At 47.6% G+C, this 27,656-nt stretch overlaps 1 protein-coding gene across 2 annotated transcripts in view; it reads right to left on the bottom strand.

The window, feature by feature from the left end:
• Nucleotides 1-5,255: 5,255 nt before the first annotated feature.
• The window catches only part of DENND3 (DENN domain containing 3), a 67,556-nt gene continuing 45,155 nt past the window's right edge, over nt 5,256-27,656 (bottom strand). For both annotated transcript variants that reach the window (XM_087962249.1, XM_087962250.1), the window contains 8 exons: nt 27,233-27,362; nt 26,077-26,184; nt 24,626-24,762; nt 16,798-16,958; nt 14,977-15,110; nt 13,187-13,305; nt 11,417-11,554; nt 5,256-9,476 (listed from right to left, as the gene is read on the bottom strand). In XM_087962249.1, the coding sequence (XP_087818375.1) occupies nt 9,252-9,476; nt 11,417-11,554; nt 13,187-13,305; nt 14,977-15,110; nt 16,798-16,958; nt 24,626-24,762; nt 26,077-26,184; nt 27,233-27,362 (1,152 nt within the window). In that variant the 3' untranslated portion in view covers nt 5,256-9,251. The remainder of the gene's footprint in view (nt 9,477-11,416; nt 11,555-13,186; nt 13,306-14,976; nt 15,111-16,797; nt 16,959-24,625; nt 24,763-26,076; nt 26,185-27,232; nt 27,363-27,656) is intronic.

Here is a 27,656-nt window from a genome sequence, read left to right as displayed (position 1 = left end):
GGAGCACGCAGCACCCCCCCTGAGCTCCATTTTGGGGCCTTCTGGGCCTCAGGGAAACCTCCTGGGGGCCATTTTTGCTCCCAGAAGGCTTTCCTGGGGCTCAGGAAGGCAAAAAATTGAGGGGGTGGGGGGAGCTGTGCCCCCCTCCATTTTTTGCCTTCCTGGGCCTCAGAGAAGCTTCCTGGGTGAAGCAGTAAGGAAGCGAAGGGAATCCCAGCAGAGCTGAACATAGGAACAGCTGATCATTGGGAGAGAGAGAAAAAAAGAAATTCCTTGAGGAGTGACTGGGCAGGGAAGAATGCAGTCAACGATGTCGGGCATGTGTGTAACGTTGCACATGCGCGATAAGGACTGACGGGGCAGGGAGGGGTGGGGTGGGCAGAGAGGGGCAGGGCCGGCCAGGGGCATCATTTCCCAGTTCTCCGAATCGTGCAGAATCATAACAACCAGTTCTATAGAACCGGTCCAAACCGATAGAATCCCACCCCTGCCTACTGGCAAGCAAAGTCCATAGGGAAGTTAAATTCACTTAACAACACCTTACTAACTTATCAACTGCAGTGATTTGCTTAACAACGGTGGCAAGGAAGGTCATTAAAAAAAAACTCGCTGAACAAATGCCTCTGTCAACTCACAAAACATTTCTATGCCTGTTTTAGGGTTGACACGAACAGAAGGGGTGGGTGGGGATTTGAAAGAGCAATGCAGCAGTTTGGAACCAAAAGTGCATTCCATTAGTATCTTGCAAAGATTGTAACTAAGCAACCAGAGTTTCTGCCCCGCAAATCCCTAATTGGAGAACGTGATTGATGACTCTTGGCTATGAACGTGTTTCATTGGAGAATATGAATTGTGATGCACCCAGAGGGATGAGGGGAAACCAGGGTCAAGAATGACAGTGAATTACATGTCTCAGAATCAGCTTCAAACAGGTCCTGCCGACATGTTCGCTCCTAATAAATTCTTTATAGTTTTTGAAGCTTGGCTTGAGGCTCATGATTTAATTAGGGCAACGGCCGAAATCATGACAGCCTCACTTAAAAACAGGAATGTTGGGCTCAGAAGTGGTTGAACATTGAGGACTCCCTGTAATAGGGACCATATAAATAGGAGACAGTCAATATAAATCCTAAGGATACAAGCAGGGAATTGTTTGTTTAGCAGAGTGATGGCGTTCGGGAAAAAACTGTCTTTGCATCTAGTTGTTCTGACGTGCAGTGACCTATAGCATCGTTTTGAGGGAAGGAGTTTAAACAATTTATGTCCGGGATGTGAGGGGTCTATAGATATTTTTACAGCCATCCTTTTGACTCCTGCAGTATACAGGTCCTCCATGAAAGGCAGGTTGGTAGCAATTGTTTTTTTCTGGAGTCCTAATTACTTTCTGAAGTCCTGTTGGGTTGCAGAACCAAACAGTTGCCTCCAGAGGTTGGGGGAGGTCCATCACTGGAGGTATTTAAGAAGCGATTGAACAACCATATGTCTGAAATGGTATAGGGTCTCCTGCCCGAGCAGGAGGTTGGACTAGAAGACCTCCAGGATCCCTTCCAACTCTGTTCATATGTTGTCCTGTCGTCAGGGTGCGTTTCCGATGGACCTTTTGGGAAATACCCCCCCCCCCATTATATAAGAAAGGAAGTTAGTCTGTTTTGGTTCTCCACGCTTCAAGCTTTCTTTCCTCGTGTACAAAATCTGAAATGTTCATCTCGATTATTGGCAGAGGAACTTTCACGTCCTTCCTTTGACAAGTGAGACTTGTGAAGAGAGACACAACATGCCCAGAGAAAGATGCTGTCACCTACGTCTGATGAAATGTGAACAAAAATAAAGCGAGAAAGAACAACGTTGCCCTGACAAAGGATGCCCTATAACCGTGATGGCGAACCTATGGTGCCACGTGGCAGAGCCATTTGTGCCGGCACACGAGCTGCAAGCAAATTTGCCTCACTGTGCATGTGCGTGCCTCACAGCTGATTTTTGGCATGTTGGAGGCCTTTTTCGGCCTCCCAAAAGCTTGAGGAAGGCTTCTGCAGGCTTGGCAGGCCAAAAACTAGCCCCGTTTCGTCACTTCCTGTTTTTCTGAAAATACCAGAAGTGACAAAACAGGGCTAGTTTTTGGCCTGCAGAACCTGCAGAAGCCTTCCTCAAGCCTTTGGGAGGCCAAAAAAGGCCTCCAATCCACCAAAAATCAGCTGTGAGGCGCAGTGCAGATAAGGGGGCGGTGGGGGTGGGTGAATGCGTGGAGGGGCATGCATTGCCTTCTGAGTGCTGGCATGCGAGTATGTACATGCAAGTGCACGCACCATTTTTGGCACAGCAGCCCCAAAAAAGTGAGCCACCACTGCCCTATAGCATTTCAGACAAATATTTATCTGGTTCCACTGGTTAATTGTTCTTAGTTCTAGGTTGATTCTCTCCTTGCTTAGTTTCCATCCATCCATTCAATCAATCAATTAGAATAGATATGTAAGGAACCTTGGAGGTCTTCTAGCCTAACCTAGCCTAGCTCAAGCAGGGGATCCTATCTCTTTTCATTTCAGACAAGTGGATGTCCAGGCTCTTTTGGAAAACCTCCAATGTTGGAGCACCCACAACTTCTGAAGGTGAGCTGTTCCATTGGTTAATTGTCCTCCCAGTTAGGAAGTTTCTCCTTAGTTCTAATTTGCTTCTTTCCATTAGTTTCCATCCATTGCTGCTTGTCCTGCCTTCAGATGCTTTGAAGAATAGCTTGACTCCCTCTTCTCTGTGGCAGCCCCTGAGATATTGGAAGACTTCCATCATGTCACTCCTAGTCCTTCTTTTCATTAAACTACACATACCTAATTCCGCAACAGACAGCTAGAAACTTAGAGAAGTTACTTTCTTGCACCCCACCCTCAAAAACAAAATAAATTATTTGGCAAAAAGGACATATTTTAAAATGCCCGGCGAAGATCAGGATTTCCAGCTCCTTTCCACCCTGCTCAAACAATCATTCTTCTCTTTCTTTAAAATGTCATTTTTTTTCCGTTCCTGCAAACCGGCTCGTCTGCCCTGGACCATGTTAGCAGCGGAGGTCATCCCATCTCCAGGCACAGGTCAGCAGCCAGATTTGGCCCTGGGACTGAGCATCAGCAAAATCAACAAGGCTTGTCATTGCTTATAAATTCTCGGAAACCCGGCTCCGTGATTGCCAGAATCCTGAGACCAAAGAACTTGGGAAAAGGCTGAGTAATGGTAGGCGCACAAGGAAAAGCCCCGTTGTGGGAAAGAGCGCCTTGTGCCAAAATCTCAGGTGGCTGAGAGGACCTGTTGTGTTACGGGATCTCTTCAAACGGGGGTTTTTTGTTGCTGAGCAAGCAATTTTCTTTTCTGTTTTTATTCAATAATTTTTATTGTTCTTTTTTTACCTTTTACACATCTTAACCTTAATATTAACAGTACTGTGTCATCATTATTATATAAACCAATCTCATATAAATATCTACATTTATATACATTCATATATGTATCTGTAATTTTATCTCCGTTATCTTTATTTCTATTATTCAACCATTTATACCAATTATCCCAAATTTTGTAATATTCCGACTCTTCTTTATCTTTTAATGTTAACATCAGTTTATCCATTTCAGCACAATCTAAAAAAATTTGGATTACTAATTCCTCTGAGGGCATATTATTTTGTTTCCAGCATTGTGCGAATGCTATCCTTGTTGCTGTCAATATATATAGTAAAATATATTTAATCTTTTTCCTATATTTCCCTTGAATTATTCCCAACAAGAACAATTCCGGTTTAAATTCTATTCGATCTTCCACTATTTCTTGTATCCAACTCCATATTTTAGTCCAGAATTTTTGGGCTTCTGGGCATGACCACCACATATGATAGAAGGTACCCTTGGTTCTGTTTGCATTTTGAGCAAGCAATTTTCATTGACACTTCCCAAGGCTCCCGTTTTCCCAATTCCCAACCATCACACAGATAGAAGAATCCTTATCCCAAGATTATTTCCCCCTCTTCAATGGGTTTTCTCAGGCAAATAGAATAGCTAGAGAAACGTGGATTGAGGCCAGCTCACCTGACACTCGGGTTGCTTCAAGAATTGGGACGCTGCTAAGTTCCAATTATACTACCCGTGTTTCCCTGAAAATAAGACCGTCTTATAATTTTTTTTGCCACCAAAAAAGGCACCAGGGCTTATTTTCAGGGGATGTCATCCACTGACTAACCTCACTTTGCTGTCAGGAATTTCTTCTTCTGCGGCCGGCAAGGCTTTCCTGAAGGCCTCTGCAGTTGATAACAGAGCTCTGAATCAATCCAGAGCTTTGTTATGAGATACAGAGGCCTTCAGGAAAGCTGTGCCAACCTTGCCAGCTGCAGAAGAAATGGGCCGGCAAGGCAGGTGTCGGGGTGTGCAAGGCCTGGCTACAACTGTCCAAAGATAAGGAGTAGGGCAGCTCCACCACCCTCATCCCTATCCTAGCTTAATTTTTACCCCTGCACTCTGGAGTGGGCAGGATCTTAATCAGGGTTTATTTTTTGGGGGGGTAGGGCTTATATTGGGCGCAGATGGAAAAATCAAGCTAGGACTTACTTTCAAGGTAGGTCATATTTTCGGGGAAACAGGGTAAGTTAAGTGCTCGGCCCAGGAATGAAATTGATACAGTAGTCCTTGACTTACAATCCCTTGTTTAGTGGCCGTTCCAAGTTACAACGGCAGTTAAAAAACAAAAGTGACATTTGACCGTTGATGACAAGCAAAGTCTATCAGGGAAATGGAGTTCTCTTAACAACCGTATGATTCACTTAGCAAAGATGCAACTCGCTTAACGACCAAGGTAAAAAGGGTTGTAAAATTGGGTCCAGTCGCATGGCATGCTTTATGACTTACGACTGTAATTCTGGCTGGAAGTTGAGAACCACCTGCCACAGAAGCAAAGGGGGGGTTGAGTTTGTAGCTGCCTGCGCAGTTCCTTATTTCTTCTTACTTCTGACCTTGGGTGTGTTGTGTTATGGATTTCTGTTTTTCTTTTTCTTTTGCTGGTTCTGGATGTGAAGAGCACTATGCATTTCATCAAATGAAACCATTATTTCATCTTCTTCTATCTTTAGGTCTTTTGTTTCCTGGAGAGACTCAAATGGGATATTCACTCTCCTTTGTATCAGACATTTTCTTGAGCTAGGATAATTTGGCATTTAATACTATGTTTGTTTGGCATTTCATGGAGACATTTAAGCATCGTTTAAAAAAAAAACCTCATTCCAGTGCTTTTCAAATGACACGATTTTTTTATTAGAAGTCTGTCATCGTTCACAATGAGACTCTATCCGCTGGCATTCAAAATCTTATACAATTCTTTAATATTTACAATATGGTATATTGTTACGCAGACTCTTATTCACAACTAGGAAGAACGAATGTTTATTGCAGTGTACAGTGTTTTAAGCAAATGAGGGGAACAGAATTGGTTGGGAAATTGCCAATTTAGGCTTCAAAACAGTGGAAGGGGCTTATTCAGAAGTGAGAGAGTGGGGGAGAAAATAAGGTTTTCGTGAGAGGAAGATCCCGTAGGCGAGATCCATTTTGCAAACGAAAGACACCCCCCCCCCCTTCTTGCTGCCAACAAGCCTTTCCCATTTTAAGAGGAAAACGGTGGACAAAATGAAATAATAGATCATTGTTTCTCCAAGAAACTGACAGTTTAACCCATTAAATATTTGCAATAGCAGCTTTCCTGGGAACGTGGTAAGCCCTGACAGTTAGAACAATTAGTCAGTGGAACAACTTGCCTCCAGAAGTTGTGAATGCTCCAACACTGGAAGTTTTTGAGAACATGTTGGATAACCATTTGTCTCAAGTGCTGTAGGGTTTCCTGCCTAGACAGGGGGTTGGACTAGAAGACCTCCAAGGTCCCTTCCAACCCTATTCTATTCTATTCTATTCTATTCTATTTTCTATTCTATTCTATTCTATTCTATTCTATTCTATTCTATTCTAATCCTTGAATTCTTTTATCAAGAATCTCTTGCTAAGACAAAAAAAAAAGAGAACACCTGTCTGATCTTGATGAATACAAATCACCAGGACCCAATGGATTACATCCCAGAATGCTAAAGGAGCTGGCAGAGGTTATCTCAGAACCACATTTTTCCAAAGTCCTGGAGCACCAGGGAAGACCAAAGGACTGGAAAAGGGCTGATGGGATTCCCATCTTCAAAAAAAAAAAAGGGTGGGGGGGAAACAGACCCAGGAAACTACAGACCAATCAGCCTAACATCGATACCTGGGAAGATACTGGAAAAGATAATAATACTAATTATTAGTTAATAATGATTTTTAAAAACCAGATCTGCCAACATCTAGAAACGAGGAAAGTAATAACTAGAAGTCAGTTTGTTGAAAGCAGATCATGCCAAACCAATCTTATTTCGTTCTTCAACATAGTGACTGTATTAGTAGAATTTAGCCATCTGTCAGTAATGGCGTAGGGCAGTGCTGTCAAACTCGCGGCCCGGGGCCCAGATGCATCATGCGCTGGCTACTCCCACGCTCGATTTAGAAAAAGGGAAAAAAAGTCCCGATATGCCATGAGACGCCCCTGTGATGACACGAGTTTGACGCCCCTGTGTAGGGCCTCCTGCTTGGGCAGCCCGGGGGGTGGGGGTTGGACTAGATGACCTACCAGGCCCCTTCCAACTCTGTTAATCTGGAAATCCTGCTTAGAAATACAGATATACAGATTAATGGAGTTGGAAGGGATCTGGTAGGTCATCTAGTCCAACCTCCCGCCCAAGAAGGAGACCCTATACCAGGGGTCTTCAAACTTGGCAGCTTTAAGACTTCTGGATTTCAACTTCCAGAATTCCTCCTCCAGTCATGTTAGCTCAGGAATTTTGGGAGCTGAAATCCACAAGTCTTAAACTTGCCAAGTTTGAAGACCCTTGCCCTACACCATTTCTGACAGATGGCAGTCCAATCTCTCCTTGAAAGCCTCCAGCGTTGAAGCTCCCACAACTTCTGAAGGCAACTCCTGTTCCATGGGTTGATTGCTCTGTTAATAATCTGTTAGCAAAGTTTAAGAGCAGAGCACCACTGGGAAAAAAAAAAAAGGATCTGGGTGTGTGTAGGGGGGTGTTGTGCGGTTCTCTGCAGGGCAAAGCAACCCTTTATATGCAGAAGAGTTTCCCTGCAGCCCCTCCAAACAGGGCACCAGACACAGCCGAGTGGGTGTCTCCGATGGCGCCTCCCGTGCACCTTATTTTAAATTTTGCAAAATCAAAATTTAACACCCATTGCTCAATTGGTGCAATCGGACCGTGAATAGTTTCGCTTTTCAGGAAGCCCAGAGGTCCAAATTCTGAACCAGGTAGGTGACAGGCAGTCCCCGACTTACAATTTAGTGACCGTTGAAAGTTACAACGGCAGTGAAAAAAGTATAGAATAGAATAACAGAGTCGGAAGGGACCTCGGAGGTCTTCTAGTCCAACCCCCTGCTTAGGCAGGAAACCCTATAGCATTTCAGACAAGTGGTTGTCCAATCTCTTCTTTAAAACTTCCAGTGTTGGAGCCTTCACAACTTCAAGTGACCGTTTTTCACACCTACAACTGTTGCAGCATCCCCACGGTTCAAAATTGAGATGCTTGGCAACGGATTCATATTTACGATGGTCGCAGGGTCTTTTGACAAGCGAAGTCCATGGGGGAAGCCGGATTCACTCAACAACCGGGCTGCTGATTTAGCAACTGCGGTGATTCACTTAACAGCCGTGGCAAAGAAAAATCGTAAAATAGGGCAAAACTCACTTAACAAATCTTTCCTTTACCCTACTGATTCTGAAATGAAGGTTCAGGAGAGTTTGATACAGCTAGCCCTCGCTTAAAAACTGGACACTTAGCAATAGCACTTAGACTTATATACCGCTTCACGGTGCTTTTACAGCCCTCTCTAAGCGGTTTATAGAGTCAGCCTATTTCCCCCCCAAAATCTGGGTCCTCATTTTACCCACCTCGGAAGGAAGGAAGGCTGAGTCATCTTGAGCCGGTCAGGATCGAACTGTTGGCAGTTGGCAGAGTTTGCCTGCAATACTGCATTCTAACCACTGTGCAACTACGGCTTAGATAGCGATAGTACTTAAGACTTATATACAGCTGTCAACTCATAAAATATTTCTATGGTCTTTTTAGAGTTGCCAACTGAAAGGGGGGGGAAGGGGTTTGAAAGAGCAGTGCGGCAGCTTGGAAATCGAAAGTGCATTCCATACATATTTTTCCAAACATAGTAACTAGGTGACTGAAGTTTCTGCCGCGCAAAATTCTAACTAGAGAGCATGATTGATGACTCTTGGCTATGGATGTGTCCCATTGGAGAATATAAATTCCGATACACCCAGGGGGTGGGGGAAAACCAGGCTCAAGGGTGACAATGAATGATGTGTCTCAGAGTCGGCTACACCCAGGCAGTGCCGGCATGTTAACTCCCAATAAATCCCTTTGGAAGTTTTGGAAGTTTGGCTCGAGACTCATGATTTAATGGGGGCAATTGCCAGAATCCTGACAAACACTTAACAGGGCTTCCCAGCCCCTTTCTAAGTGGTTTACAGAGTCAGCCTCTTGCCCCCAACAATTGTGGGTCCTCATTTTACCCACCTCAGAAGGATGGAAGGCTGAGTCAACCTGGAGCCTAATAAGATTCGAACTGCCAAATTTGCAGGCAGCCAGCAGTCAGCAGAAGTAGCCTGCAGTACCGCAGTCTAACCACTGGGCCACCAAGGCTCATTTGAAGCAACCATCTGAAGTTACAACAGACTCCCCAAAAGATACTTACCACCCCAACTCAACATTTTGACATCTAACCCCACCCACAGTGCATTTTCAGCACTTGGCGATTGGCCCACATTTGTGGCTGTTGCAGCGTCCTGGGTTTCACATGACCCTGGTTTACAACATGGTTACTTCCAGGTTCTGGCAAAAAAAAAAAAAAACCCACCCCACTCATTGCAAACAAGTTCACTTAACAACCACGACAACCACAACAAAAGTCATAAAGTAAGTTTGGTCATAAGATGATCTGCTTAACAACTGGCATGATTTATGGCTGTAGTTCCAGGTTCGATTACCTTTGTTAAAGTCGAGGACTTCCTACATGAAGGAATTTCCAGGGATCCCCTAGTTACCCTCTTTCTCAGGATGCAGTTTGTGGTTGAAAGGGGTGGAAATAAATTAAAAAGGAACATTAACTTTTCCATTCGGGTTTTTAAAATGCTATTAAACGAAATGGAAGCCCAAACTCTCTTCCACCTTCCAGATTGCTATCTTCCCTTCTTCCTTTCCACCTCCACTCAGAACGTAGCGATCCTCGGCGGAGCACAAGGACTTCACCGTATCCGTGTGTCCAACCAACTCTTTTTCCACCAATTTCCTTTCCGTGTCCAACACGTAGACTTTTCCTTTGACCTTGCCCTGGGAGAGTCCTCGGCCACCAACCCACATCTGGAAAGGAAATCAAACTTTTAGAACAGGGTTTGGGGAAAGGAAGACTCGGAAGGCGGATGGATTCGTCTGTTACGTCTGTTCTTTCTTTGCAACAAATGCACAAGCCTAAGAAAAATGGATGTTTTTCTCCGGCATTACAACATGAACCATCATCCTCTTTTAACGACCCCCCCCCCCATAATCCCTTGCGGGGTGGAGTCTGGGCAACTAAATGGAGCTGAGTGTTTACTGGCTGGATGCCCTTCCTGTCACCAATGTGGAGGTTTTTTTCCCCAGCAGATATATTCTCAGTGGGTCCAGAGAGAGAAATATCTGTGTCTACTGAAGACTGATCTCACAGGCATTATGACACCGTTACTCCAGGTCACATTTTCTGCTTTGAACATGGATGTCTCGTGGCTCTAACATCCATCCATGCAAAGTAGATGTTTTAATTTGCTATCCATCCATCCATCCATCCATCCATCCATCCATCCATCCATCTTTCTATGGTTATTACCAAGTTTATTACAACACCATCAGCAGAAAAGGGGATTTTTTTGTTTTAAGCAACAGAATAATGGTAAAAAGTGAGGATCAACTAGTCATACCTGATTTTCACCAGAGGTACAGTTATTTAAAAAAGACATCAGGCTACAAATGGTATACACCTTATTTAAAACTCTGAGATTACAGTGGTATTTTTTCAAACTTGGTAACTTTTAAGATGTGTGGGACGTCGACTCCTGGAATTCCCCAGCCAGCCATGCTTTCTTGAATTTAGGGAGTTGAAGCCCGCAACATATTAAAGTTACCAAGTTTGAAAAAAAAAACCACTGGACTAGACAATTAGAGGTATAATTTTATGCCACGCCCTTATATCAGAGGCACCTTACGACGAGAAAAATATCTCAGTATATATTCCTGGTTTTACACCTGCAGATATAACGGAGTGGAATGCAATGTAGGCACAATGGTCATTCACTGCTCTCTAGTGGAAAAAGCCATATATAAAATCGCATTTCTATGGAGCAGGGGTCTCCAACCTTGGCAACTTTAAGCCTGGCAGACTTTAACTCCCAGAATTCCCCATCTAGCTTTGCTTTCATGAATTCTTGGAGTTGAAGTTCTCCAGACTAAAAGCTGCCAAGGCTGGAGACCCCTGGCACCACCAGAAACCCCGTAATAAATGATTTATTATAAAATTTTCATTAAATGTTCAGTTTGGTTGCCACTTTCTTCTAAACACGTCCTTCTTCCTTTGAGCCAGGAGCTTTGAACCATCCTAGGTGCCGTACTATTTTTTTTTCTCTTAATGAATAAAATAGGCTATAAATGGTCTATGAGACCAGATTCTTGTCCATCCTGTCCTTTTGAACGCTTAAGTCATTTTTTACAGCTTTTTAAAAAATCGGCCCTTTATCGCTTTTATAAATACTCAAGGCAGAAAATGTCTTTAATGTTCTTCTTGCTCCTCCTGTTTTCCCAACGAACAACAACCCTGTGAGGTGGGTTGGGCTGAGAGTGACTGGCCCAGAGTCACCCAACTGGCTTTCATGCCTAAGGCAGGACTCGAACTCACCGTCTCCTGGTGATTGGCCCACAGTCACCCAACTGGCTTTCATGGCTAAGGAGGGACTAGAACTCACCATCTCCCAATTTCTAGCCTGGTGTCTTAACCCCTAGACCAGGGGTGTCCAACCTTGGCAACTTTAAGACTTGTGGACTTCAACTCCCAGAATTCCTCAGCCAGCAAAGCTGGCTGAGGAATTCTGGGAGTTGAAGTCCACAAGTCTTAAAGTTGCCAAGGTTGGACACCCCTGCCCTAGACCAAACTGGCTCTCATTTTAAGTAAATTGTTGGACTTTTGGTTACCCAAATTCCATGACACTCCTATAACTGGCCAAAATCCCTACAACAAACGAGCAAGAAGTATTCCTCCTATGCGCTCAGTGTACCTGGTTTTTCACTTTGATCATGCAGGTGATCTCTGAACAGTCTTGCAGGCTCATCTTCTGTAAGGGGGTGGAAAAATCCTCCATATTCCAGATCAACAGCTCACAGCTGCCGGCCCACGAAGCCCAGACTTCGCCCCTCTGAAGCCAAAAATAAAGAAAAGCAAGCGACATGCTGAGGTATTGAGATTTAATAGCTAACCAGCTGCTGTAAAAGGCTGCTGCAATGAGGATGAATCGGCATGGTTATTGCCGCTTTAAGACTGAGGGTGGGTATTGCCACTTTAAGAAGCTGTCTATATAAATGAAGCCATGAGAGGCCGTATCTCTCTCTCCTTGGGTTCTGTCTCCATTGTAGCTCTCTGTGTAGACTAAAGAAGATTGATTGATTGCCAGGCATTTGCCTACCACATATACTGTATGTATGTATATAGCAGTCTTGTATATAAACCTGTTGTGACTCCGAGACTTAAACCTGATCAGTCAGCAGATGTGGGTTTGAGCGAGGAAGAAGATCTGGCACTGAGATTCGAGCCTGCATGTGACTTGGAGGGGAGTCAAGTAGAGGGAGAGGAGTTGGATTTGAGAGATGAACCTGATTTATTGGAAGATTCAGAGGCCACTCTCCCCCCTGAACCTACTTCCCTAATTAAACCTCAGGTGTTAACTGTTAATCAGGAAAGTGTGTCGGAGGTTTCAAGCGGAGATGAAACTGCCGGATGCTGGCTGGATGCCAGAACTAGGAGAAGATTGAGACGTCAATCTCAATTAGAAAAGAGACGTCCAGCAAAGGATTAATTAATGAGACTGACACGCCCTCTCTCAGAGGATATAAGGGAGCGCACGACTTTGAAATCTTTGCTGGAAACAAAGTGAGTTTTGCCTTGGAAAGATTCGCGTCTGACTACTGCGTTGTGAGTTACGAACTTTACAGAATTGCCGGACAGATTCTAGGAGGATTGCCAAAGGACTGTGATAACAGAGCAATTGAATCTTCTGTCTCTGGTTTTGTTTGCGTAAAGTATTTGAACTATATAACTTGAAGTTTTCATCTGTGGATACAGGTGGGACAGAACATAAACCATTGTTAAAAAGCAAAGCCTCTGTGTACTGTGCTTTGCTCCTGGGTTATCTCACAATAGTAGTCACGCTGCAAACACTGACACAACATCAGACAACGGGGTAGAATATTCTGGATGGTGGACTTTGCTTGAAGCTGCCACAGCTGCCCATCTAGAATTTACAAGTAGCCCTCGATTTAAAATGATTCATTTAACAACCATTCAAGCACCGGAAAAAAAAGTGATTGATGGCTGTTTTTTCACCCTTCCAACCATTGCGGTATCCCCGCGGTGACGTGATACCCAAAATTCAGATGCTTGGCAACGGATTCATATTTATGACGGTGGCAGCATCGTATTGGGGGTCACCTGGTCCCTTTTGGCAACCCTTCTGATAAACGAAGTCAATGGGGAAGCCAAATTCACTCAACGACTGTGTTCCCAACTCGGCAAGTGACTCGTATTTATGACGGTTGCAGTGTTCTGTGACCACTTTTTGCCACTTTCCGACAACGGGGAAGCCAGATTCACTTAACAACTGGGGTTTACTCACTTAACAACTGCAGGGGTTCACTGACCAGCTGTGGCAGGAAAAGTCGTAAAACAGGGGCAAAGTTCACTTAACAACTATCTCGCTTAGCAGCAAAAAAATTCAGCCTCCATTGTGGCCATAATCGGGGACTACCCGTGTACAATGCTTGGAACAGGTTACCTCAGGAAACAACTGGAAACAGAGCAGGGGTGTGAGGGGTTCCAAGGGCACATTTTCCAGTTTCACCTTCTGGCGAACCAGCCCGTTTGTGCTGACCACAGCAATGTAGTCTTGTATACCTGAAAGCAAAGAGACAACGCAGAGTTTAGGACTGGGAGCAACGCCATCGAAAGAGACCGCAGCACGAGAAAAAGGAGAGCAAGAGGGCTTTAAATGGTAAATATGGTATTAATTCAGGTGGCCCTCGAGTTACAACTGTTCATTTAGTGACCGTTTGAAGTTACAGTGGCACTGAAAAAAAAGGGGACTGATGAGTATTTTTCAGCCTTACGACCAATGCAGCCACCCCCCTGGCTAGTCTACAGAAAAGAAGGATTGTGGGGGGGGACATTATAGCAGTCTTCCAATATTTTGAGGGGCTGCCCCAAAGAAGAGGGAGTCAAGCTATTCAGAGAACCAGAAGGCAGGACAAGAAGCAAAGGGTGGAAACTAATCAAGGAGAGAAGCAACCTTGAATGAAGGAGAAACTTCCTAACAGGGAGGACAATTAACCAGGGGAACAGCCTTGACTTCAGAAGTTGTGAATGCTCCAACACTCAAAGTTTTTAAGAAGAGATTGGACAGCCATTTGTCTGAAATGGTATAGGCCAGAATTTCCTGCCTAAGCAGCGGGTTGGACTAGAAGAACTCCAAGGCCCCTTCCTGCTCTGTTATTCTGTATTTGGGTGGATAGATGGATAGGTGTAGATGATTAGATAGATAGATAGATAGATAGATAGATAGATAGATAGATAGATAGACAGACAGACAGACAGACAGATATCTATATCTATCTATCTATCTATCTATCTATCTATCTATCTATCTATCTATCTATCTATCTATCATCTAGAGTGATAGGTGATATAGAGATATATAGATATATAGATAAATAGATATAAATAGATATAGATAGATATAGATAAATAGATATAGATGATAGAGATAGCGAGATAGATAGATAGATAGATAGATAGATAGATAGATAGATAGATAGATAGATAGATAGACAGACAGACAGACAGACAGACAGACATCTATCTCTATCTATCTATCTATCTATCTATCTATCTATCTATCTATCTATCTATCTATCTATCGTGATAGGTGATAGATATAGAGATATAGAGATAAATAGAGATAAATAGATATAGATAAATAGATATAGATATAGATAAATAGATATAGATAGATGATAGATATAGTGATATAGATAGATGGATGGATGGATGGTTGGATGGATGGTGGGTGGGTAGGTGGATGGATGGATGGACTGCATCCATTCTAGTACTTGAGGGGCTGCCCCAAGAAGAGGGGAGCAACTTATTCTCCAAAGCATCAGAAGGTAGGACAAGAAAACAATGTACTGAAACCAATCAAGGAGAGAAGCAACCTGGAATTAAGGAGAAACTTCCTAAGAGTGAGGACAATTAACCAGTAGAACAGCTTTGCCTCCAGAAGTTGTAGGTGCTTCATCACTGGAGATTTTTAAAAAGAGACTGGGCAGCCCCTTGTCTGAAATGGCTGCCATATAGAGTCTCCTGCTTGAGCAGAGGGTTGGACTAGAAGACCTCCAGAGATCCCTTCCAGCTCTATTCTGCTTGACTGATTTAACCTATAACTGCTGCCATCTTTGACTTTTTAGGGTTGCTCAGGCTACCCCAGGAACGATACCGAAAGAGAGAAAGGACTGAGATTGAAGTACGAAGCATTTCAGAAGATAACCGGGCGGGCGACGCAGGAAAACTCACAGCACCAAAGCCGATTCTTGTAGAACTGGATCGAAGTCACCGTTTCCAAGGGCAGCTGGAACCGACGGTTCACTTTCAGAGAGCTGATGTTCCACGCAATGACGGTGCCGTCCACACTGCAGGAATACACCTCGCTGTTTGAAGGGATTAAGAAACACGCTTCTTACAAAACGCACGCGCAAATCAGCACAGGTAGTTCTTGAGTTACGACCTTAATGGGTTACCTATAAGACCGACCCAATTCTTAGAGCTGTTTTTGTAGTGGTTGTGGTTTGCTATGGGGAGGTTTGGCCCGAAAATCCAGAAGGAAAGGGTGCTTGGGGGAGGAGGGGGCGCGAATCAGTGGTGGTGTTTTACCGGTTCAGCCCGGTTCGCCTGAACCAGTAGTAGTAAAAAAAAAAGGCCCAGCTGAGAGGAGGGGAAAAAAATCCTCCACAATAAACAAGATTTGAAAAAAAGATGCAAAAGTGTTACACTCCAGTCTAGTAATTAGAGGGGGAAATTTGTTTTATGAGAAAAGATAATATGAAATTGTAAACAGGACAGACAAAAGTATACATTGATTAGAAATATTTTTAAAAAATTAGAAAAAGATACGTAATTGAATTAAGAAAGGAACGAGGTCATTTAAAATAAGGCTACAGGAAGTAAAGGAAGGTTAAAACTATTGCGAAAAAAGTTATAAGATATGGATTAGAATGTGTAAGATAAATATGTATCGAGTTTATGTCTGTATGGAGAAGTGATAACCCGGGAGCACGCTGTTCTAAAAAAAAAAAGATATTTTATTTGTATTTATATGTTTTGTGAAAACTTAAATAAAACTTTTATTTAAAAAAAAAATCCTCTACAATCAGCTTAGAGGAGAGAGAAAAGCATAGAATCGGCCCTTCCACCCGCCCCTGCGCTTTTCTCTCCTTTCTCCTCTCAACTAATTGGCACGGCAGGCCTCAGGTGGCGTGGGGAAAGCTGTGCCCACGCGTTAGGTACACGCGCATTAGGCGCACGCGCGCGTGGGTGATCATCTAACCGGTAGTGGAACAGGTAGCATCCCACTGCTGGGGGAAATGGCATTGTGGTTTGCTGGCAGCCTGTGCAGATGGCAGTGGAATCGGACAGTGGGGAAGAACAGGGACCAGCCCAGGAGTCTGGAGAGGACTCGGACGAGGGTCGTGCGTCCGATGCAGAGATGGGACCAGGACCATCTGGGAGCGGTGTGCTAACTCCGGAGCCTCCAGAGTCTGGCAGCAGTGAGGCAGAGGATAAAGGGGAGCCTGTTCCCAGTGAGCATGTGCACAGAGCTGCTAGAAGGCAAGAGCAGTTAAGACAAAATGGGCGATTCGGGAGTAAGGCTGGGAGGTGATTGCCCCTCCCCTAAGATATAAAGGAAGTGCAAAGGGACAGGAACCTTTGCAGGAAGCAATGTCGCTCGCTCTGTTCGGATTAAACCTTGAAGCGGTGTGTGGACTTTGTACTTCGGTTGGTTTTTTAGAGTTAATTTGGCACTTTAGTTGTTGGCAGCAGTTCAAAGGAGATAAAGGTGGGTGCTTATCTCGAGGGACTATTTGGGACTCATTATGGACTGGGAACGAACATAATTCCCAGCGTTGAAATAAAACAGGAGTTGTTTTAACTAAGTGTGTGCTTAATTACGGTCTCAGAAAGCCTTGGTCAGAACAGGCATAAAACATGGTCATGTGACCACAGGGTGCTGGGAACAGCTGTCAATGTGAGCTGGCTGTCAAGAGCCCAAAGTGCAAGTACAACGACCATGGGGGGCGGGGAATCTGTCATAACCTTGGAACCAGATCCTCTACCCACCTAGGTAGACTCTCTCTGGTATCCACAACAATGTCCACAATTTCACGGCGATGGTCATTCAGTTGCTTATTGCAAGACATGCTGTAGGTGTTGATCAAGTAGATGACGGAATCTGCAGAGCCGATCCAAACTTGACTTTGTTCTGCCATGATCATACATTTCTGAAGAAAGGAAGGAAGGAAAAGAAAAAGAGAGAGAAAAGGAAGGAGGAGGAGGAGGAAAAAAAGAAAAGAAGGAAGGAAGGAAGGAAGGAAGGAAGGAAGGAAGGAAGGAAGGAAGGAAGGAAGGAAAAGAGAGAGAGAAAAGGGAGGAGGAGGAGGAAGAGAAAAAGGAAGAGGAAGTAGAAGAGGAGGAGGAGGAAAAGAAAAGGAAAGAAAGAAGAGAGAAAGAAAGAGCCATGTAATGCAAAACTTCTCAAGAACTTATTGTATGTCACTTTTTCCACCTTTTATTTACAAAAAATCCATGGGGTGTTGTTGTATTGGTCTAGCTGTGGCTTGCGTGAAGGGGTATGTGGGGACCACTGAGTTAGGGAGCTGACTATGATGGTCAGGGCCTAAGGCTGAAAAAGGGGAGCAGGCCTTCGTGCTCTCCTGGCCCCCTAGGGTAGTGACAATCCAACCTCCCACCCACCTAGCTTCCGCCCCCTGGGGAGTGTAGTGCTAATGTCAAGGTAGACAAGCCCAGGTGGGAGAGACCCTGGAGGTGGGTGCATGGAAGGACTCTAATGGTGGGTGCGCACCTCCTTGTTCAACGCCTGACACCCACCACCCCTAAATACCGGAATCCATCCCCAGAGTCATTGGGAAGGGGGGGCAGAGAAATTTTTATTTAACAACCTGAGAGAACGAAGAAAGGTCTCAACAGTTCAGTGAAACATGGAAACGAACACCAGCCCTGCTCAACACCGGAGGGGCTGCATCTCTGCAGAGCCAATGGCTGCACCCATGTCCACAATGGTGAAAAAGCCTGAAAATGGAGAAAGGCCTGGAGCTGAACGCAGCAGGCCCACGAAGAGCTGCACCCGCAGTAGGCCCATCGCTCGGCAGCCGGTGGAAATCGAGGCGCTCGGGCTGTCGGCGGCCACGGCGGAGGCGGCAGCGGCGGCGACGGCCGGGACGGGAGGCGACTGCAGCGGAGGTCGCCGGCGGCTGCGGAGAGACGGGCTCGGATGGGATACGTGGCGGCGGTAGAAGAAACGCGGCCGCGCGGCGGCAGCGAAGGCGCGGCGGTGGCAGAAGAGCAGAGGCCGCGGCGGCGGCAGCGGAGGCGCGGCGGCGGCGGCGACGCTGTGGAGGCCCAGCGACGGTGGCGCAGAGAAGCGGAGCCAGCGCGGCGGCAGCGAGCGCGCGGCGGCAGAACGGGAGGCGCCGCGGCGGCGGCAGGAGAGCGGAGGCTGCGGCGGCGGCGGCAGGCCAGCGGCAGCGCAGAACGGAGGCCGCAGCGGCGGCAGAAGAGCGGAGGCCGCGGGCGGCAGCGGAGGCCGCAGCGGCAGCTGAAGAGCGGAGGCGGCGGCAGTGCGGAGGCAGCGCGGCGGCTGAAGAGCTGGAGGCGCGGCGGCTGAAGCGGAGGCGCGGCGGCGGCGCGGAGGCGGCAGCGGCGCGGCAGAGAGCGGAGGCGCGGGGCGGCGCAGCGGAGGCAGCGGAGGCCGCAGCGCGGCGTCCTCGGGCGGGAGCGGCTGCAGCGGGGCGCCGGCGTCCTTGGCGGGAGTGGCTGTCGGGTCGCGCAGCGGCGGCGGCAGCGACGGTAACGGCGGCCGGAGCGGTGGGGGGAGGGTGGAGCGCAGTCTCCGCCCGGCCTTCACGGCCTTGAGGCGAAGTCTGGACCTCTGCTAGAGGCTGTAGGCTTTTGCGCCTTGTAGCGCCCACGGGTGGGGTTTTTTTTCGCCAGCCTTCACGGGCCTTGAGGCGATGTCTGTTCCTCGACTGGGGAGGCTTTTCAGACTTCTGCGCTCTTGGTAGCGCCAGCGGGGACTTCGCCAGCCTTCACGGGCCTTGAGGCGACGTCTGTTCCTCGACCGGGAGGCTTTTCAGACTTCTGCGCTCTTGGTAGCGCCAACGAAGTGCCTTTCGCACGGAGGCTAGAGTGCCTGTCAGGCAGTGACTTTCTCCTCAGCTCAGGGAGACTTTCTCCTCAGCTCAGGAGACTTTCTTTTCCTCAGCTCAGGAGACTTTCTTTTCCTCAGCTCAGGGAGACTTTCTCCTCAGCTCAGGAGACTTTCTTTTCCTCAGCTCAGGGAGACTTTCTTTTCCTCAGCTGAGGAGGCTCTTTAAATTTATGCGCGCGCAGAGACTGTCTGCGGCTCCAGACATTCTGTGGCTTCAGCTCTTTCTTCAGTGACTTAGCTTCTTGCCTGGGTGTCTCTTCTGACATCCCACCTTCGTCGCCAGTGTTGTATTTGGTCTAGACGGACACACCAGGCAGACACAGGAGCTGAAGAATAACGTTTCTTTATTTGAAGCAGTAACAGATTAACGTGGCTGCCCAGCTGGGCTGGCAGCCGCTGGCTGGAGCCGGGCCCCAACTGCTCAGTTGATGCCGTTTGACAGCTCCTTATATAGTCTGCTGTCAAACGGCACCAACCAATGGGAACAGTCAGATGGTCCCGCTCAAAATGCGGACCAGGTTGAAGACTTAGCTAGTCAGGGACACAACACCCCTTTCCCCTAGCTAAGGGCATGCGCTGCCCAGCCTTTTGGAAACACAATGGTATAACAAGGAAATTGAACTAGTATCTGCTTGCACACCTAACCACTAGGCTTAACACAAAATTGGCACCCCACTTGTCACAAGGCAGGAGCCTGAGAAGGGGAACCAGATAAGATGGTGAATAAACCTGTCTGGTGACTGCCTGCATGGGGTAGGGCAGAGGTGCCTGAACCCTAAGGCTGGAGGCTCGTTGTGCTCTCCTGGCCCCCTTGGGACAAGAACATCCAACCTCCCACCTACCTAGCTTCGCTCCCTGGGGAGTGTAGTGCTAATGTCAAGGGAGACAAGCCCAGGTGGGAGAGACCCTGGAGGTGGGTGCATGGAAGGACTCTAATGGTGGGTGCGCACCTCCTTGTTCAACGCCTGACACCCACCACCCCTAAATACCGGATCCATTCCCCAGAGTCATTGGGAAGGGGGGCAGAGAGAATTTTTATTTAACAACCTGAGAGAACGAAGAAAAGGTCTCAAACAGTTCAGTGAATCATGGAAACGCACACCAGCCATGCTCAACCCCGGAGGGGCTGCATCTCTGCAGAGCCAATGGCTGCACCCAGTCCACAATGGTGAAAAAGCCTGAAAATGGAGAAAAGGCCTGGAGCTGAACGCAGCAGGCCCACGAAGAGCTGCACCCGCAGTAGGCCCATCGCTCGGCAGCCGGTGGGAGTCGAGGAGGCGCTCGGGCTGTCGGCGGCCCGGGCGGAGGCGGCAGCGCGGCGGCGACGGCCGGGACGGGAGGCGACTGCAGCGGAGAGTCGCGCTGCGGCTGCGGAGAGAGGCGACGGCTGCGGAGGCGCGCGCGCGGCGGCGCGAAGCAGAAGAAACGGGCCGCGGGCGCGGCGGCAGCGGAGGCGGCGGTAGCGGCGGCCGCTGGTGGCGGCAGAAGAGCAGATAACGCCGGCGGCGGTAGCGGAGGGCGCGCGGGCGGGCGGCGCGGAGCTGGCGCGACGGCTGCGGAGGCCCGGCGACGGCGGCGGCAGAAGAACGGAGGCGCGCGGGCGGCGGTAGCGAGGCCGCGGTGGCGGCAGAAGAGCAGAGGCCGCGCCGGCAGCGGCGGAGCGGCGACGGCGTGAGGCCCCGCGACGGCGGCGGCAGAAGAAACGGAGGCGCGGGCGGCGGCGGCAGCGGAGAGCAGCGGCGGCGGCAGAACGGAGGCGCGGCGGCTGAAGAGCGGAGGCCGCAGCGGCGGCAGCGGAGGCCGCGCGGCTGAAGAGCGGAGGCCGCGCGGCGGCGGCAGAAGAGCGGAGGCCGCTGGAAGGACACGCGCTCAACCCCGGAGGGGCTGCAGCTCGTGGGCCTGCTGCGTTCAGCTCAGGCCTTTTCTCCATTTTCAGGCTTTTTCACCATTGTGGACTGGGTGCAGCCATTGGCTCTGCAGAGATGCAGCCTCCTCCGGGTTGGAGCGCGTGTCCTTAGCTAGGGGAAAGGGTGTTGTGTCCCTGACTAGCTAAGTCTTCAACCTGGTTCGCATTTTGAGCGGGACCATCTTACTGTTCCCATTGGTTGGTGCCGTTGACAGCAGACTATATAGGAGCTGTCAAACGGCATCAGCCGGGCAGTTGGGGCTCCGGCTCCAGCCAGCCGGCTGCCAGCCCAGCTGGGCAGCCACGTTAATCTGTTACTGCTTCAAATAAAGAACGTTATTCTTCAGCTCCTGTGTCTGCCTGGTGTGTCCGTCTAGACCAAATTCAACACTGGCGGCGAGGATGGGATGTCAGAAGAGACACCCAGGCAAGAAGCTAAGTCACTGAAGAAAGAGCTGAAGCCACAGAATGTCTGGAGCCGCAGACAGTCTCTGCGCGCGCCAAATTTAAAGAGCCTCCTCAGCTGAGGAAAAGAAGTCTCCTGAGCTGAGGAAAAGAAAGTCTCCCTGAGCTGAGGAGAAAGTCACTGCCTGACAGGCACTCTAGCCTCCCGTGCGAAAGGCACCCCGTTGGCGCTACCAAGAGCGCAGAAGTCTGAAAAGCCTCCCCAGCCGAGGAACAGACGCGCCTCAAGGCCCGTGAAGGCTGGCGAAAAACCCCACCCCGTGGGCGCTACAAGAGCGCAAAAAGCCTACAGCCTCTAGCAGAGGTCCAGACTTCGCCTCAAGGCCGTGAAGGCCGGCGAGACTCACGCTTCCACCCCCCACACCGATCCGGCCGCCGTTACCGTCGCTGCAGCCGCCGCGACCCGACAGCCGCTCCCGCCAAGGACGCCGAGCGCCTCCGCTGCAGCCGCTCCCGCCGAGGACGCCGCTGCGGCCTCCGCTGCCTCGCTGCCGCCGCCGCGGCCTCCGTTTCTTCTGCCGCCGCCGCCCTCCGCAGCCGCCGCCTTCTCCGCCGCCGCCGCCGCCGCGCGCCTCCGCTGCAGTCGCCTCTCCGTCCCGGCCGTCGCCGCCCGACAGCCCGAGCGCCTCGACTCCCACCGGCTGCGAGCGATGGGCCTGCTGGGTGCAGCTCTTCGTGGGCTGCTGCGTTCAGCTCCAGGCCTTTTCTCCATTTTCAGGCTTTTTCACCATTGTGGACTGGGTGCAGCCATTGGCTCTGCAGAGATGCAGCCCCTCCGGGTTGAGCATGGCTGGTGTGCGTTTCCATGATTCACTGAACTGTTTGAGACCTTTTCTTCGTTCTCTCAGGTTGTTAAATAAAAATTCTCTCTGCCCCCCTTCCCAATGACTCTGGGGGATGGATTCCGGTATTTAGGGGTGGTGGGTGTCAGGCGTTGAACAAGGAGGTGCGCACCCACCATTAGAGTCCTTCCATGCACCCACCTCCAGGGTCTCTCCCACCTGGGCTTGTCTACCTTGACATTAGCACTACACTCCCCAGGGGGGCAGTTGGGGCTCCGGCTCCAGCCAGCCGGCTGCCAGCCCAGCTGGGCAGCCACGTTAATCTGTTACTGCTTCAAATAAAGAAACGTTATTCTTCAGCTCCTGTGTCTGCCTGGTGTGTCCGTCTAGACCAAATACAACACTGGCGACGAGGGTGGGATGTCAGAAGAGACACCCAGGCAAGAAGCTAAGTCACTGAAGAAAGAGCTGAAGCCACAGAATGTCTGGAGCCGCAGACAGTCTCTGCGCGGCGCCAAATTTAAAGAGCCTCCTCAGCTGAGGAAAAGAAAGTCTCCCTGAGCTGAGGAAAAGAAAGTCTCCCTGAGCTGAGGAAAAGAAGACTTAGCTAGTCAGGGACACAACAGGGTGTATTAATTATTTCAGGATATTAGTTTATTAATTAAATGGTTTAATTATATGGCCAACCAACTCATACACAGTCCCGAGAGGCAGGCGGGATAAAACTTTAGTTACTCAAATATATTATATTAAACTAGATCAAAGCTTCGTATGATAGGAGGAAGGTTATAAAATAGGAGTCAGCGACTGATTGGACTCAATATCCCTAAATTGCATGTATTGTGCAAACATAACCTCTGTATCTTGTAAACTGTCATTCACAGCTTGGCGTGAAATCAGAAATTAATTAGCAATTCTTCAGCAGCTAATCTATCTAAAATAAAAGGTGGAGTATTCTCCAGAGCAGAAACTTCCACTAATTACGAGCTTCACAAGTAATTGCTTTAATATGATTTTTTTTTTTTCAGAGAAAGGGAGATCCCAAACATGGTTTTCTTCTGAAGAAGCTGGACATGTGGTCCTTCCTCTCCTGGGTCATGTGGTCTTCCTTGTTTAATGACGTGGTCCTTCCTCTCCTGGGTCATTAAATAAGGAAGACTCACCCTCTTTTAATGACCCCATAATACCTTGCGGGGTGAAGTCTGGGCAACTGAATGGAGCGAGCGTTTACTGGCCAGATGCCCTTCCTGTCCCCAATGCGGAGTTTTATTCATAGCCTCCTGATTGTGAGAAAAGAGCTCCTCCTCTACAAGGAAGACTACCGTATGGGAAAACACATTTCCCAGGACATTCCCTGCCTATCCCTGAGTTTGGCTACCAATCAGCAACCTGCTATCAACTGGAGAAGTTCTAATATTATTACATTTCCCAACTTCAGTAACTTTAAGATGTGTGGATTTCAACTCTCAGAATTAGCCGGCCTGGGAAAATTTGAGAATTGAAGTCGACGTATCTTAAACTTGCTGAGGTTGAGGGACGTTGAACTACAAATAAAAAACAAGCAGGCTAATGCGAAGGACACAGAGCCTTATCTGCTAAAACAAATGAAAAGAAAGCCATCAAACCAGAGTGAGATACTTGAGAAGTTTGAAAGTCCCAAAGGTGCTTTTCCCAAAAAAACAACTGGACTTTCTGCGTTTTTCCTTGAAGACGTTTCGCTTCTCATCCAAGAAGCTTCCGTTCATGAAGTTCAGTCCTTCAGAATGGATGAAGCTTCTTGGATGAGAAGTGAAATGTCTTCAAGTTGCCTCTTCAAGTCTTCCAGTTGCCTCTTGGGGAAAAAAAAAAAAACCACCTTTGGGACAATCACGACCTGGATGACCAAAAATCTCCACAGACTTGGAAAGAGGTCTAAGTGTCATGCCCTTGTTAGAGTCGGACTCTGAGGGAGAGGAGGAACAGCTGACAGGGAGTGGAGGTGTGGCTCTGGGTGTTGTGGAGGAGGCTGGGGAAGGGCAGAGGCTGGCTGGGCAGTCAGAGGAAGAACCAGGCTCTCTCCTCTTCATCCTAGGACACGCAGGGAGGAACGGAGAAGGAAACAATTTGGCTTACGAGAGAGGAAGCGGCCATGATCCCCCTCATTGGTTGCAGCTGGGGAGAACAGTATATAAGAGAGATGGTTAAAACATAGCGTTGCCAGAAGCAGAGTATTTTATTCTGGGCTGAAGTTATCTTGGCTGGCGTCCTTCGGACAGACTGTGCCTTGTTATCTCCTTGAAGTTGGTAATTACTTATCTCAGTCCGTTGTGGAAATTCCTTCATTGTTTTGGTTTTTTATTTCACCTCTATCTGCTCATTAAGCTTGGACTGTATTGCTTTCTTTTGGAGACTATTTTTGAATAAGTTTTATCTCCAACTGAAAATTATTGAACAGTGGGGCCAAGTTGGAGGCATTAAAGGACATTTATTTACGTTTTGGATTTTGCTACGTTTGTGTTACACTCTGGGTCATCACACTAAGTATGATTGGAAAACCTCTACAAGAAGTCCATTGTCAATGTCACCTACCAGTTTAGAGTTCCCCACTTTAAAAGAATGCTGCAGAGACCACGTTGAGGCATCAAAGACCACAACCTTCCCTCCATTCAAAGCGCACCACAATTTTGGATGGGCGTCTCCGTGCTTTTCGGTGGGTTCCAGCTGCCCTAAAGATTTAGAGAATTTTACATTATATGGTTGGAATTTATGGAAAAAAAAATGATATCCCTAAGATTTGGAGTAGCCAAGAAGACTTTGCAGTCAACCTCCTTGATTCAACCTGCATGACGGCAACCGAAAGGGATTGTAGCAACACATTTTACGTTACAACAAAGAATGCTACTGAATCTTAGAATAGAATTGGAAGGGACCTTGGAGGTCTTCTAGTCCAACTCTCTGATCAAGTAGGAGATCCTATAGCAGTCCAGACAAGTAGCTGTCCAGTCTCTTCTTGAAAACCTCCACTGATGGAGCACCCACAACTTCTGGAGGCAAGCTGTTCCACTGATAAATTGTTCTCACTGTCAGGAAATGTCTCTTTAGTTCTAGCTTAGATCTCTGTTTAATATTTAATCCTTCCATCCTTCCACCCCACAAATGACCAGCTGTCTGCAAGGAGTATCAATCCTTCTGTTCTCCACCATCCAGTCAGAGCTGAAGAAGCTCCTTGGATGAGAAGCAAAACGTCTTCAAAGAAAAAACAAGAAAGTCCAGTTGCCTCCTGAAAAAGCACTTTTGAGACAACACATGGATGACAAAGAATCTCTACAGACTTTGGAGAACTTTTCTCTACTCCTTCATTATGATGTCATTTGCTGAACACCTTTTCATGTTTATAAAGATAATGTCAGGATTCCGGCAGTTGCCCCTAATTAAATCATGGGTCTCAAGCCAAACTTCCAAAACTTCCAAAGGGATTTATTGGGAGTTAACATGTCTGGCACTGCCTGGGTGTAGTCAAACTCTGAGGCACATCATTCATTGTCACCCTTGACCCTAGTTTTCCCCCCAGCCTCCCAGGGGTATCATAATTCATATTCTCCAATGGGACACATCCATAGTCATCAATCAGGCTCTCCAGTTAGAATTTTGCACGGCAGAAACTTCAGTCCCCTAGTTACTATCTTTGAAAAACTATTTATGGAATGCCCTTTCGATTTCCAAGCCGCCGCACTGCTTTTTCAAACCCTTTCCCCTCCCCTTTCTGTTGGCAACTCTAAAAAGACCATAGAATAGAAATATTTAACGAGTTGACAGATAGATCTTGGATTCCGAAAAATTCCCACAACACTCAACGTTGGCTTTCAGGGAAAAGCAATGGCTCAATGTCTCTGAGCCATGAAGCTGGATGAGTTTAGACGTGTCTTGGACTACGTCAGCACCTGGGACCGTTGTTGAAAGACCACTGTACCCCCTCTTTTAATGAATGTAGGGAGCGGGGCAGGCAGCGTCCTGAAGTGAGACCACATTCAATCCCATACCTGGTGTATACAGCAAGACTTCCACTGCTTGTGGGAAGGTTTCACCCGCTGATGGGTTGATCTTGTGCTTTAGTGTTTCAGACGTGGTTTTGGGGACCATCATGGGCACTGGACAAATAGAAGGCATGCAGGTTTAAAGGTGGTTATAGGGCCAAAAGGAAAAACTTAAGAGATAGAAGATAGATCAGAGAGGAAAAGGAAAGCTCTCCATAGAGAAAGCCATATATGAGTGATCTATAGCAATTCTTGGTATCCTTCATAACTACTCTGTTTCCCCCAAAATATGACCTATCCCAAAAGTAAGTCCTAGCTTGACTTTTTTTCACGTGCCCAATATAAGCCCTATCCTCAAAATAAGCCCCTATTAAGATCCCACCCAGTCCAGAGTGCACAGGTGAGAAGTAAAGCTAAGGTGGGCATCGGAGGTGCCCTACTACTTACCTTTGGACAGTTGTAGCCAGGCCTCGCACACCCCGACACCTGCCTTGCCGGCCCATTTCTTCTGCAGCCAGCAAGGCTGGCGAGGCTTTCCTGAAGGCCTCTGGAGCTGAGAACAAAGCTCTGGATCGATCCGGAGCCCTGTTATCAGCTGCAGAGGCCTTCAGGAAAGTCTTGCTGGCCACAGAAGAAGAAGTTCCTGAAGGCCTCTGACAGCGAAAAAGGACGACGACGCGCAAGTGAGGTTAGTGGATGACATCCCCTTAAAATAAGCCCTGGTGCCTTTTTTGGTGGCCAAAAAATAATAATAAGATATGGTCCTATTTTCGGGGGAAAACAGTAGAAGATAATTATGGTCACTTGCAACTCTGCACTTTGGCGACCATCCAACACAAGAGTGTAAAGGAGGCCACACAATTCACACTACCAAAGTAGTATTATCTACTGAGTGGTGTGGTGGCCTAGAGGTGAAACCTCTCGCCTCACCATCAGGAGGCTGTAAGTTCGATCCTAGGTAAAGGCAGACACTTCTCTCTCTGGGCATGCTGAGATTAGATCTGCTGAATATAACTCTGCAATGGTGACAGGAAGGGCATCGGGCCAGTAAACACTCAGCTCCATTCAGTTGCTCAAGATTCCATCCCACAAGAGATTATGGGGTCATTAAAAGACGGTAGTGGAAAGGGCATTATTTACTGTAAACGACCCTTCAACTCACCTTCGTTCTTCATCCTGTCAAAGTAAGACAGCTTCGAAGCTGCGTAGATTATTTTGGAGGACTGCAGAGAACCCACTACCGCGTCCATCAGAAGAACGTTGGTGAGGGCTTGTTGAAGGTACTGTGGATCCTGAAAGGGAAGAGATGGGATGTTGAGATGAACAACCAGATGAACAAAACCCTGATTGCAACCTGCACGTACTATGCACATGAGATTCCATGTGAATTTTCCCCAATGTATACTGTGGGAATCGTGTATGAAGTTCTGGGCCTCTTAACATAGATTATTCTGTACATCACAAATCCAAATATGAATGTGGAATTGCGGATTTTACTCCTTAAAACTAGAACTCTGCATTCTTGGACAGAAGAAGTCCATGTTTGAGGTCTTGGAACAGACAAATTCAATTAAAATCCGTGTGGG

Source organism: Notechis scutatus, chromosome 3 (genome assembly GCF_049901735.1).
Source record: "Notechis scutatus isolate UNSWTSFEM ecotype Mainland chromosome 3, rNotScu1.2, whole genome shotgun sequence".
Lineage (NCBI taxonomy): Eukaryota > Metazoa > Chordata > Lepidosauria > Squamata > Elapidae > Notechis > Notechis scutatus.
The sequence above is the reverse complement of the archived record's forward strand: the minus strand, read 5'-3'. Positions and strand labels throughout refer to the sequence as shown.